The sequence below is a fragment of the Chrysochloris asiatica genome, unplaced genomic scaffold (genome assembly GCF_000296735.1).
Source record: "Chrysochloris asiatica unplaced genomic scaffold, ChrAsi1.0 scaffold00003, whole genome shotgun sequence".
NCBI classification, from domain to species: Eukaryota; Metazoa; Chordata; class Mammalia; order Afrosoricida; family Chrysochloridae; genus Chrysochloris; species Chrysochloris asiatica.
In genome coordinates this window covers 48,689,574-48,703,270 of record NW_006408521.1, presented here as the reverse complement: position 1 = coordinate 48,703,270, position 13,697 = coordinate 48,689,574, and the positions used below count along the sequence as shown (strand labels likewise).

General features: G+C 41.0%; 1 protein-coding gene across 1 annotated transcript in view; it reads left to right on the top strand.

Moving 5' to 3' along the window:
* The window catches only part of CACUL1 (CDK2-associated, cullin domain 1), a 69,995-nt gene that overhangs the window by 52,031 nt on the left and 4,267 nt on the right, over positions 1-13,697 (top strand). The window contains exons 5-7 of the mRNA XM_006831398.1: positions 5,887-5,989; positions 8,164-8,253; positions 12,900-13,038. Coding sequence (XP_006831461.1) covers positions 5,887-5,989; positions 8,164-8,253; positions 12,900-13,038 — 332 coding nt within the window. The remainder of the gene's footprint in view (positions 1-5,886; positions 5,990-8,163; positions 8,254-12,899; positions 13,039-13,697) is intronic.

The window sequence follows — 13,697 nt, the reverse complement described above, 5'->3', positions numbered from 1 at the left end:
AACCAGAGTGCTCCTTGGAGGCCAGGATGGCTAAGCTTCGTCTCTCCTACTTTGGACATATTGTCCGGAGGAAACAATGGTTGGAGAAGGATGTCATGCTGGGTAAGGTGGAGGGTTGGAGAAAAAGAGGAAGACCCCCAACGAGATGGATCGGCCAGGTGGCATCATTGATGGACTCAAGTGTAGCAGCGGTAGTGAGCTCAGGATTGCCCATTGTTTCGTTCTGCTGTGCATGGGGTCGCTATGAGTTGGTTCCGACTCGATGGCACCTGACAACAACAACAACAACAAACCGAGGTGGCGCTGCAGGATCATGTACTGGACTGCAAAGTCAGTTTGAGCCGCAGGTTCAAACCCACCATCTGCTACTTGGAAACCCTATACAAGAACACTTAAGAGTCAGGACCAACTTGATGGAACTTAACAGAAATTGAGAAAATAAATTTGTTTGTTAAAGCCACCCACTGGTACTATTTCTGTTATAGCAGCACTTAAGTGACATCATAGGATAAGCACTTGACCTTAAGGTTGGTTTGAACCTCAAGGTCAGCTGTTCAAATCCACTCCTTGGAAATTCTGTACAGGGTTGCTATGAGTTGGAACCCACTCCACAACGCTTGATAACAACAACAATGCCAATCTTAAAAGTTAATCGAAGTTTCTAGTTAAAATTCAGAAGAAATATAATATTTTGTCCTTTTCTAAGACTGTTGTTAAGTGCCATCGAGTTGGTTCCGACCCATAGTGACCTAGTATAGGGTTTCTGAGGAGCAGCTGGTGAGCTTGAGCCACTGACTTTGCAGTTCCAGTGGCTTTGCTGTCTAGCATAATAACCCACAACTCCACACCAGGACCAGAAGAAAGTAAATTCGTGAAGGCTTTTTGAATTTCCAGAACTCTCTTCTGAAACATGTATCGCGTTCTGAATCATGTAAATTAGTTAAAAGTTTGTTGATGTTAGAGCTCAGTGCGTCTGGGTTAGTGGAATTAAGTCCTTGGAAAGGGTCAGGCAGGCCTGGGAGTAGCCACACGGTTTTCATGGTTCTCGTTTTGGTGAAATCCTCTGGAGGGTTATGTTATTAGGAGTATATGTTAATATCTTGTACTGGTTGAGGAGCTGTTTCATTTCCATTCCAGCAGCTGCCTTAGTCTTGCTGTTTTAACGCTTTAGATGAGGAGAGAGTGTGATTGGAGGGAGCGGGAGCACAAGGATTTACTTTCTTCCATGTCGGCCATTTAAGTAGACACAAGTCTATGGGTGTTGTGGGTTCCGACTCATAGTGACTCTGTGTAGGGTGGTTTGAACCACTGACCTTGTGGTTAGCAGTCTAGTGCTTATACTGCAGTGCCAACCCTGGACTAGTGAACAGCGCTCTTAGGAAGTATAAATGACTGTGACTGATATTTTGAGATAAAAAGGGAAACAGTAACGTAACAAACTCCGATGAAAGAAAGCAGTATATATCACTATAGGTGCTCCACCTTTAAGGTGGGCTCCTAGGGCGTAGGAAGAATAAGTGTTTCATTTAAGAATAAATGAACTTCAAAATTATTTGAGTAAAATCCAAGTAAAGGGATCTTTGGTTGTAAAATAAAACTTAGCTGTAATTTCTCATATAGATTGAGCTCGGGTTTGCTTTCTAGTTATTGGTGAAAACACTTTATTGTCCAGAGACTCATTGCACTTTGGCACTGCTTTGTTGGGAAAGTAGATTCTTTAAAGAAAATAGTTTGAAGTGCTAAACTTTGAGGGTTATGATCCACAAAATGGCCTTTGTAGGTACAAGAACAGAAAAGGAAATTGGTGAAGCATTTATTGCTTGTATTTAGGAAATCAAATCATTGACTTAGAAAATACATTGTGTGTAAGTGCAGGCAGGGGGTTGTGAGCTGGGCTGCTAACTGCAAGGTTACCAGTATGAATCTGTCAGGCGCTCCACAGAAAAAAAGATGAGGCTTTCTGCTCCCATAAAGATTTACAGTCTCAGAAACCCTTTATAGGGTTGTTTTGAATTGGAACCAACTCAACGCCACGCAAACACCAAGCTCTTAAATGGCCAGAAAAACTTCTCGTTTACACAGATCACTTCAGACATGATACATGTTTGTTTAGAGTCTCGAAATTTAAAATGCTCACACCTGAGAAAAAGTTGAGCGTCCTGTTAAAGAGGTAAAAAAATGGAAAGAGTTTCTAAAGGTCCTTTAGAGGTTTTCAATTTCTCCTTTTACTGGATCTGCTTACTGAGTAAAGAGTCGGAAGGCCTTGAGGTCTTAAACCTTAAGAGGATGAAAATAATGTAAATGCAGAAGATTTTCCTTGGGGAGTTGAACAATTATATTCTCTCAGACTTTGTTGGTCCAAGGCTTAACATATTACTACTATTAAATTCAATTTTGTTCCCTAAATCTCAAGTTTTATAGCTGAGGTTTTTACTAGTATTTTTTTTAAAGGCCTTGCTAGATGATACTTACTTTCAAAGTGTTAAGAAATTCTTGGAATAAAACATGGTAGTCATCTTAGCCTCTTGTGATAAAATTCATGTCGAAAAATAGACCTAATAATTGAAAACTGTTGTAGAAAAAGCTGTCGGTGAAGGAGTGACTAGCCTTAACCTGATACTCAAATGAGCAATGATGTCATCAATACAGAAGCAGACAGATCAAGGGAATAGAGCCCAGAAGGAATTTAGGAAAGAATCAAAGACATTTCGCATCAGTAAGGCAGAAACAGGTGATTCCATAACTGATGTTAGGGCAAACTGAACATGGTTTGGGGGTTGAGGCCAAGGGAGACTAATTCCTACTTTCTTATTTTTTTCTTATTGAAATACAATTCATGTACTGAATCTCTTACCCACATAAAGTATACAATTCAGTGGTTTTTAGGTCATTCATAGAGTTGTATATTCATCACCACAGTCAATGTTAGGACATTTTCCTCACCCCAGAAAAAACACTGCATCCATTACCAGTTACTGCTCTTTTCCCCCCAAATCCAAAATCCCCCCTTGCTTTAAAACACAGCTTTTTGCCATGTAAATACTAAATACATGCTTTTACCACACTATGTGTTTAATTTAGATTTTATTGAACTTAAAAAAAAAAAAAAATCTTACCATATACTAATATGGTTGTCTTTTTTTACTAAAATTCACCTGATTCTTACATATGTACACAATTCATTTACCATCTCTTTAATATAAAATGCAGTTTAAGTTTTTGCTATAATAAGTCTGAATGGAATAATCCACAGATGCAAGAGATTCTCTGGCATATACCTAAAACTCGACATTTTTAGTTGCAATTTCAACTTTACAAATGAATGCAAAATTCTATTCCAAAGCGGTAGTAATAATTCATAGTTGAATGGGGGAGTCTTACTGATCAGCATATTTGCCAACATTTAGAATGATCAAGCCTCTTGTTTTTTGCTAGTTCAGTGGTGTAAAATTTATGTTATCTTTGTATTTTTTAATGAATTAATTTTGTAATTTTATTAAAGTGGTGAAATATATATGACAAAACATGTTGCTATTTTAGCCACCTTTAAATATCTGTAATTCAGTGACAGTAATTGCATTCAGCTGGTTGTGCTATCTATCATCACCAACTATTCTAGAAAGCATAATTTTTTTAAGTGAAGTTTTTACAGAATTAGAAGCAGTGTATAAATATTGGTGGTGGTGGTGTACTATGGAGTTGGTTCTGACTCATAGCGACCCTGTATAGGGTCTTCAAGGCTGTAAATCTTTACAGGAGCAGAAAGCCTCATCTTTCTCCAGTGGAACGTCTGGTAGTTTCAAACTGCTGACCTTGAGGTTAGCAGCCCAACTCATCTTTCTAAATAATTCCTTCTACCTAGAAGCCATGAAGCAAAATAATAGACTTTGACAATATAAAATTTAAGAACTTTTGCACAGCAGAGAGCCATTAACCAAAAGTAAATGGAAAGATTTGCAATGCACTTTGTAAAACATAGGACAAAGTATTGCTTTCTTTGATAAATAAGGCTTAAGAATTAATTTTTTATAGTTTTTGTTAATAAATGAAGAAAGGTTATGACTATAAATGACAGGAAAAAAGTACAATTGGCTTATAAACAATTAAATACAAATGAAAACAAATGTTTTTGAATCTCTTAGCTGGTGGAAATGGAAAAGGTTGACAATCATGTCTGCTGAATCTATAAGGAAATAAGCTCTCTCACGGTTGTAAATTGTTAAAATGTTTTTGGAAGACTATTTGGCATTATTGCTTTAAGTTAAAAAAGACACCAACTCTTTGACTCAGAACTCATAACGTTAGGAATAGATCATACAAATAAACTCAGGTATATATAATTGTGTGTGTATGCAAGTGTTTATAGCAGAACATTAGGGAAATACCAATGTGTCCTCATCAGTAGGTTAATCCCTGGATGACTCAAAAAATTAAGTGCGTGACTCTTAGCCATAAGACAAAAGATCCGATGGCTTGTTCCTACCTAGAGTTGTGAGCCCACCCAGAAGTGCCTTGGAAGACACTTCTAAGTCCTTTTTTAGGGGTCTGCTTCTGAGAGTTCACAGCCTTGAAAACCCATGGAGCAATTCTACTTTGCACACATGGTGACCCCATGAATCAGACTTGGCTCAAGAGCAGTTAACAATGACAGGGGATAATTTAAGTAATTTGTGGAAGCCACTTAAATAGTAGAAAATATGCAGTTAAAAATAATGACACGTCTGTGTGCTTTTCAAGATTCAACACTAGGTGTAAAATCAAAGTACAAAGTGTAATATGTAATATTCCCTCACAAGTGAGCTTTGCCTTCCTTTTGTAGTGGGGGAAATCCATGTATATGCAATGGTTATTTTAGAAAGACTATACAAAGTGTTCCCAATGGTAGAATGGATCATTAGGAATGGGTGTAGGGTTTGGGGCGGGAGACTTATTTTCATTGCATAGTCTTTCACATGGTTTTGTTTTTTAATCATGTGCTTCTTATTTTTATAATTATTTTAAAGAGAGAGAAAAAGAAAAAAAAATCCTTTTAAGACTTAAGAGAGAATCAGTGAGCATCCTTTTTATATTTTCTGGGTTAACATTTAAACAAGAACAAATTGAACCCTGGATTTGTAAATCATTTTAGTCAGGATGCTTTGGGCTACAGGAAATGGGAAAACAGATTCAAAGTGATTTAAGTAAGTGAAGGAACATATTAGCACCTGCAATAGGGCTCTGGAAAGAATGCAGCCTCCTAACATTCTAAAATTCATGCTGCATTCATGGCTCAACAGTGTTACCGAGGACTCTGGTTCTGAGTCTTTGCTATCCACAATATCCGCTTCATCTTACTCTCATTGTTGTGACTGGCTTTAAGAAGCTCCTCCCTCAAGCCCAGGTGTGTCTCAGTCTAATAGGGTCACTTGTCTACCTCTGAACCAAAGATGGTCTCTAGGAAACGCCATAAACCTCACAGTATGGAATAATCTTTGGAGTGGTGTGTATGTTAGGGATTCGAAGGGTCTAAGTTCACTGCCTACTTTCAGCCTCAGTCACTGATAAGTAGGGGTGCCTCTCAGTAGTGTATCCCAGTCATGCCGTTAGCTGACGTTACGGTGTCCCTGTGATACATCCCGTCTACTTAAATATTGGGGAATCTTCTCATATCCATATCATTCTGCTTTATTTTTGTGTACTTTCAGTTCTTTTCCAGAAAGACACTGATCTACAGTAGCAGGTATTTTGCTGTTTGCTGTTGCAGTTTTATGTTTGAATTTTGTGGGTAATGTCAACTTATGCATTGTTTTCTAAAGTAATTTGGGAGTGGGGGGGCTTCAGTTCATTTGAATAACTAGACATTTTGTTCTGATTAGTGCACTGAAACAGAATTGTTTTCCTCCCCAGAATAAATTTTACATTGAAACCAAGCTTAACAGAGACTTAAAGGACGATCTTATTAAGCTGTTTACGGAACACGTTGCAGAAAAGCACATCTACAACCTAATGCGTAAGTCATCTAAACTCCTGTAGGGGTGAGGAAGCCAGCAGGGATCATGTGTTTGAGAGAGCATTGTCACGTCAACCCCAATGCTGACAGCTTTGGAGCTGGACTGGAAGACGCGTCTAACCTTGTTTTAGATAGAGAGACTCTGAGGGTTTGAAAGTGTGACTTGAAGGGCAGGCACCCCAGAAGCGGGCAGCAGCCTTGCCAGCTGTGTCATTGGATGTTGCCTTCCACTGCCCGCCCCCACCCCAGTCCAATAATGGAGAAATGTTATTTCGGGTTTATCCCTAACTTTGTTACTAGTAATTTTAGGTTAGCAGTTTTTTGTTTTGTTTTTTTGACTTGGAAATGGTACCTCTGGTTTTGACTTCCCTGGCTCTGTCATTTACTATTAATTATCTTAGGCAAGCTTTGCAGTCTCCTACAATCCTGTGTTTTCTCTTCTGTGAAATTGGGATTTGTGCTCTGTTCCATGTGGCAATAGGTAGCATTACGTAGGCAGACTCAAGTGTCAAGCCTATCGAGTTTCTCGTCTCTTCCCATTCCTGTGCTCCCCACCCCTCACAACCAGTAGGTTCCTAAGAGTCGACTTCTCCAAGTGGGATTTAGGAATTCCTGACACCCTGTGGTTGGCACTCTTTAACTGCTGCTGTTTTATGTATGCTGTAGATGGGGCCAGTTTTCAGAACTTGGAACATAATAACTGGATTTGCAGAGTGTATTTTTTTGTCCCTGTTAGTCAAAAGTTGCTTATTATAGTGAACCTTTACTAGAATTTACAGAAAGACTGTTCTATTATTAACCACAAGCCCTTTTTCATTTTTTAATTTAAATCAAGGAATACTTAAACCTTTGGGCTGGTTTATTTTAGAAAGATGGTGGTTATATGCCGTGGAGTCGGTTCCTACTCTTAGCAACCTTGCATAGGGTTTCCGAGACTGCAAATCTTTATGGGAGCAGAAAGCCTCATCTTTCTCCCGTAGAACTGCAGGTGGTTTTGAATTGCTGGCCTTGAGGTTAGCAGCCTGACTCTAAGCTACCAGAGCTCCAGGTTTTCAAATAATATTTTAGATGAGGATAATGTGTTTCATTATTATTTTCCCAAGAGATTTTAAAATCTTGGGATATAACATGCGTTTGTTTTTGAAGATTGGACAGATGTTTACAAACATCTTTAAACACCTCATGTGGTATTCCTGCTATTAATTATAGCTGTTCGGGTATGTCCTCTGGCGTTGACATTCCATTTACTTTCATTATGAAATAGAACAGAGCATTATGAAGCCTCTCCTGTTATAGTACCATAGAGAAATGCTGCCATCTGGTAAAAGCTAATTTACTTTGTAAATATGTATTTACATCTGCCAGTAATTTGGAAACCATCTTTTAGGGGCATATACAAAGGGAATACTCAGAAGAGAGTATAGTAGTCAATATCTACTATCTAGAGGAAAATTCCTTCTCATTAAAAAAAAAATTTAAGTATTTGTGTGGTGGGTGGCAGTTGTTAAAAGGTGTTGTCAAGTTGGCTCTGACCGATAGTGACCCAGTGCAGAACCAAACGAAACACTGCGTGGCCCTGCACCTTCTTCACGGTCGTTGCGGCAACAGAGAGTGTGCAAGGAAATGGCCGTTGTGGCATTTGGGACAACTCAGCTGGAACAACTGTCCCTTCAGTGGTAACATCTGGGCAAGGACATCTCCGACCCTCATCACAGTTACTGAAATGACTAGTCTGTGCCTCTCAGAAAAGTGCCAAAATCTGGGAGAAGGAGAGATGGTGAGGGAGTTCACTGTGTGACTTTATTTACCATCTAGAGAACATTTTATGCCCCAAACGTAAACTTTCTGAACCACACACGTAATGGAAGCACGTTCTGCTTACTCACTCAGTAGCATGACTACTGTTGCTTTTTGAAAGCCTTCCTCCCTCACTCTCAGAACCTCCTTGACCTGAGATGTTCCCATTAGTGAGTGTTCCCAGAGCTGCACACGGTTCCTCTTTACTCTGGAACTACTGCCCTGGAGTTTGTTTTACAAAACAGCTCTTCAGTAGAGATGCTTCGTTTGTCCTCTCAGGCGGTTCTTTGTGAAAGAGTAGCCTAAAGACAGCCCTTGGCAGTCAGTCAGTGTTCCGTCCTTGGTGTAACAAGCCTTCTGTTCTCTTCCTATTTCAGCTTTACTTTTAGAAGCCCAGGCAACACCATTTCAGGTCACGCCTTCAACTATGGCGAATATTGTAAAAGGCCTGTACACGCTCAGACCAGGTAAACATGCTTGATCTCTTTGGGGATTGCATTTGTTGGTTTATGAAAGTTAACAGCGTTTCGATACGTATTTGGAGGGCTGATGGTATTTTGTGGAGCTGCTCACTGCAAGGTTGGTGGCTCATACCCACCAGCCACTCCTCAGAAACCCTTGCAGGGTCGCAATGAGTTAGAACCAACTCGACAGCACTGAACAACAACAGTAGTATTTAGAAGGCATTTAGAAGGCGCCCTAGTGGTTCTGTGGGATAAGCACTGGGCTGCTCACAGTAAGGTTGGCAGTTCCAACCCACCAGCTGCTCCTCCAGAGAAAGATGAGGCTGCCTACTCGAGTAATAGTCACAGTCTCAGAAACCCTAAGGAGGAGTCCCCTCTGTGCTGTAGTGTGGAGTTGGAACAGACTTGAGGGTGATGGTTTGGGTATTGGGAACTGCTCTGTAGATGGGCTATAGCTAATTTAGACTGAACCATGAGCGTTTGCTTATTGCAGCACCTGTAAGGAAAAGCCAAGAAATCATTTGTAGGAGACACTAAATCAAATTGAATCTCATATCTGGCTTACTGGTTATCTTTATGTTTATGGAGTTTCTCTTTTCACTCCCTACCCCACACTACGAATGTGCCTGGGCCTGCACATTCACAACTCCACTTCCGCAGGCCTGTTCAATCACTTGGAGTCCTGGTGTGGTGCTGCGGGTTCATGCGCTGGACTACAAGGTTGATTTGAACTGCAAGGTTGGCATTTCAAGCTCACCAGCCACTCCTTGGAAACTCTATACGGGATCACTGAGTTGGAACCAACTCGACCCCCTGCCCCCTCATACCAATTATCTCCCTGTTGTTGTGTGCTGCTCAGCCAACACTTTGTAGCCTCCTTGCAAGTGACATACATAATTTGTTGTTGTTGTTGTTAAGTGTGGTCGAGTCACAGTGACCCTGTGGAGGGTTTCTGAGGCTGGTTAATCTTTACAGGAGCAGAAAGCCTTGCCTTTTCTTCTGCAGAGTGCCTGGTGGATTTGAACTTTTGACCTTGCAGTTAAAAGCCCCGTGCGTAACCCACTATGATACCAAGGCTCCTTATAATCAGGATGTTGTTGTTAATGGCCGTTGAGTAAATTCCAACTCATAGCAACCCTCTGTAGGGTTTCCAAGGAGTAGCTGGTGGGTTTGAACTACTGACCACGTGGTTTGCAGTCCAGTGCTGATTCTACAGCGCCACACAAAGAGTCCATAATCAGTTTGCTATTGTTGTTGTTAAGTGCCATTGAGTCAGTTCCGACCCATAGTGACCCTGTATAGGGTTTTCGAGTAGCGGCTGGTGAACCACTGACGTTGCGGTTCAAACCCACTTTGCAGTCCAGTGCATTAACCACAGCACCACACCAGGACTCTCCATAATCAGTAAGTTGTTGTTGTTGTTAGCCAAGTCAAGTGCCGTAGAGTCGGTTTCAACCCATAACAACCCTGCACAGGGTGTTTGAGGAGCTTGAACCACCGACTTTGCGATTCAAACAGACTTTGCAGTCTAGTATATTAACCCACAGAGCCACACCAGACTCCATATGTTGTTGTTGTTAAGTGCCGTCAAGTTGATTCTGACCCCTAGTGACCCTGTATAGGGTTTCCAAGGAGCAGCTGATGAGCTTGAACCACCGACTTTGCAGTTCAAATGACTTTGCAGTCTGACGCCTTAGCCCACCGCGCCACTACCAGGATTCCATATAGCAGAACCCAAATCAAAGACCACTGTATTCAATGGCATGGTTTATAAATTAATATAATCGGTCTCAGAACAATGAAGCCTGGGTGGCACAGTGATTAAGCGCTTGGCTGCTACCTGGAAGGTCAGCCGTTTGAACCCACTAACCCTCTGCAGGAGAAACTTGGAAATCTGATGAGGCAACTCTCCCCAAAGGGCTGCTGTGAGTCAGAACTTGACTGAATGGCAGTGAGATTGGGTTTTGGTTTGGTTTTACAATTAAAACATAGGTTTAAGAGAATCTCAAGATGCATTTTGAAGCCCTTTCCTATATCCTCCATTTTGTTTGTAAGCCAGAAGCCCCTGGGTGACAGAAATGGTTTGATTTGGGCTACTAAAGGGAAGGTTAGTGGTTTGTGGTTACCTAGTGGCACCAGGGAAGGAAAGACCTGGAGATCTGTTTCAATGAGATTCCAGTCATTGAAAAGCCAGTCAAGTGCAGCTCTGCTCCGACACACATGGGGTCTTTCCTTGAATCGGCATCGATTTGTTGGCAATGTATTTGGGGGTTTTTGGTTTCATTTGTAAGCCAAAACCTAAAACTTCTAAACAATTGTTTTACCAATTTAAAAATGTCCATAGGAGAGTGAGAGAGAGATTTACAGAAATTCTCAAGGTAGAATCTTGTTCTACAGTCTATAAACAGAAAGGATGACTATTTTTGTAATTGCCTTTTTTGTCCATTTCTTTTGAGGATTAAATGAGATGAAATGTGTTATGAAAGAGCATGCAAACACTAGCTGTTGTTATTACTGGGCAATTGGGTTTCATTGTTTTGTTTTTATTAAGAGATGGCCTGAATCATTTTTTAAAAAACCTACATGTCAGGATTTATTAGCTTGTTACTGTGGAAATCAAATGATGAGACTGTGGTATCAGAAAATGACCTCCTTTTCAAGCCACACTGAACTGGTAGTGACTTATAAAGTAGTTAATGTTCCCTTACCCAAATTTGGACGGTGTCTTGAGGGCTAATAAACATCATAATATTTTAAAGAAATTACATGTATAAAATAGCGAAGACATGTTAATCCATGTGCCCAAACCCACTGATACTTTTCTTTTTCTCATTTTTCAGAATTTCAGATTTCTTTTTCTGAAAGAGCGATGAGAATGGCCAGGAACTTTTCCCCCTGTTTGAAGGCAGCCATCTAACTGCACTTCTGACAGATTTCTGAATTCCCCTCTTCCCTCCTTCCCCATAGGCAGGCTTGTCGTAACTCAGCTGTAGTTTTTATCATAAATCACAAAATCCCGGGCTAAAACTAATCACGAAGGGGATCACAAAGTATAGTTACATGTTTATCTAAATGCTGTTTTAGTGACATTCATACTCCTTACAAGGAGAGTTCTGTTGTCAAGCACTGTCGTTTTGAAAAGGTGCATTTTATCACAGACTAACCTTTTGCTGCCATAGGCATTTTCTGAGATACTTTTAAACATATTTGGACATTTACACACCTTGTCAGTACCCATTATGGTCCTTGTGTCTGGAAGCCTTTTCATTCCCAGACGGAATAAGGTTTCTCCATCGCAGTTGTCTGTGGGGAGTGACCTTAAGAAAGCTCCTTAAGTTACAGGCTCCTGGGCGGCTTCCATTGTTGGTGCATTTCCATCCAGTCTAGTGAAGTTTAGTGTAAAGTAGTTCCAGCACTCCCAGCCTGCCTTTCTCGGTTTAACACATCACCATATTTGTTTTTCTTTTAAAGACTGCCTGGAGTGAGCCTTGGTTGGCGTTCAAACCTACCAGCTGCTCCTCAGAAAACTTATTCAGGTTCTCTGCTAGTTGGAATCCACGCCCTTAACAACAGCAGAGTGGAGTTCTAGCCTGGGCTTTGCACTGGTTTATTCTGGTCCACCACCTACTGAGAATTTACCTTCCCACCCCGGATTCACTGAATAGGAATCTACAGCTGATTCTCACATTAAAATGTAGCTCCTGATTCAGTAGTGTGTCTGGTATAGCTCAAAACCAAGCTCGCTGCCTTGATTTCAGCTCACAGGGACTGGACTCTAGGGTTTCCTAGTGACGCTGTGGGTTAGTGCACTGGACTGCAGGGTCGGCAGTTCAAGCTCACCAGTTCCTTTTTGAAAACCCTTTGGAAACCGGGTCACTATGAGTTGGAACCGACTCAACAGTGGCAGCGCTGCCAACACCTTTATGGGAGCAGTGAGCCTCAACTTTCTCCCACAAAGTGACTGGTGGGTTTGATCCGCCAACCTTGCAGTTAGCAGGCCAGTGCTTATCCTACAGCATCACACCAGGATCCCAGTTACTGTCTGTTGTTGTGTGCTGTTCTGAGTCACCCTGTGTAGGGTTTGGTGGGGTTAAACTGCTGACCTGGTATGACAGTGCTTGTCCTTTCACACCAGGGCTCAGTTAATGCCTACTGCTGTAAAGTACTGTCCGGTAGGTTCCAACTCTTAGCATCCCTGTGTAGGGCTTCTGAGGAGCGACTGGTGGATTTGAACCATCCACCTTGTCCAGTGCTTATACTACAGTATTAATGCCTAATAAGGCTAATATTTTCCCTCAAATCCCCTCTCTCCAGGTTCCCTCCCACTTAGAATTCTTGGAAAATCTCATTCACTTTGTATTTAGAATTTTTTGATAAGGTCCATTAGAAAATTCACTAGGAATCTTCATGAAATTCTGTTAAATTAGTAGAATGTGTAAGATGTACAGTCGCTTGCTTGTTTCATATTGTAAATTCTTCTGAGAAACAGATTAACCTCTACATAGGTGCTTTCCAGAAGGGGATTGCAGTTTCCCCTCATTTTCAATTTGGTTTAATGCACATTTTTATTCTTTGAACAAAAGAGACGTTTCCTTCCAGTTGATTTAATCTGTATGATTTTCTTACTGACTCTTTTCCTTTCCTCACAGAGTGGGTTCAGATGGCTCCAACTCTATTTTCTAAATTTATTCCAAACATTCTCCCTCCGGCGGTAGAAGCTGAACTTTCTGAATATGCTGCTCAAGATCAGAAACTTCAAAGAGAACTTATACAGAATGGTTTTTTAAGGCAAGTTTTTTGTTTGGTGTGCCCTTTGGTGTTCAAATCTGTCCATTACCTGACGCCAGTTCAGCTTGGCAGCAGAGAGGTTGGAGGGGCTATGGAAGGGAAATGATGCGCAAGAACCAAAGGCACTTCCTCTGGGAGAGCAACTGGCTCCCTGTGCTGGGAGTGGTGAAGCTGGGCTTCCATTTTCTGGAAGGTTCTCGTCCCTTAATAGAAATGAAGGGATTTCTCATTGGCTGGACACTTAGTCTGGGTAACCTCTAAGAACTCTTTCCAATCTGATGCTGTCATACTAGCTCTGAACATTTGAAAGACCTCGGTAGGCATTTTGTGGTTAGCAATAATGAACTCTTAGCCCTGTACTCACAGAGAGGTTTTGAGGACTGGATTTCATATGTCCAAAATTCAAGTTGTACCTTAAAAGATACGGTACCGTGTTTAAGCATGTCAAAATCTCATTGTCATTGGTTTGGGTTTATACACTTTGTTAATTTTTCCGAAATGTAATATCCTGTCCATGTCCCAGAAAATCTTGGAAAGTACCTGTTTTCAACTCAAGTGAATTAAAATCTAAATGCTGAGGCTCTCTGTGGGGAAGCACCAGTTGATGTCAGCTGTCTTAGGCCGAATTTTCTAGAGAACTAGAATCAGTGAAATATATA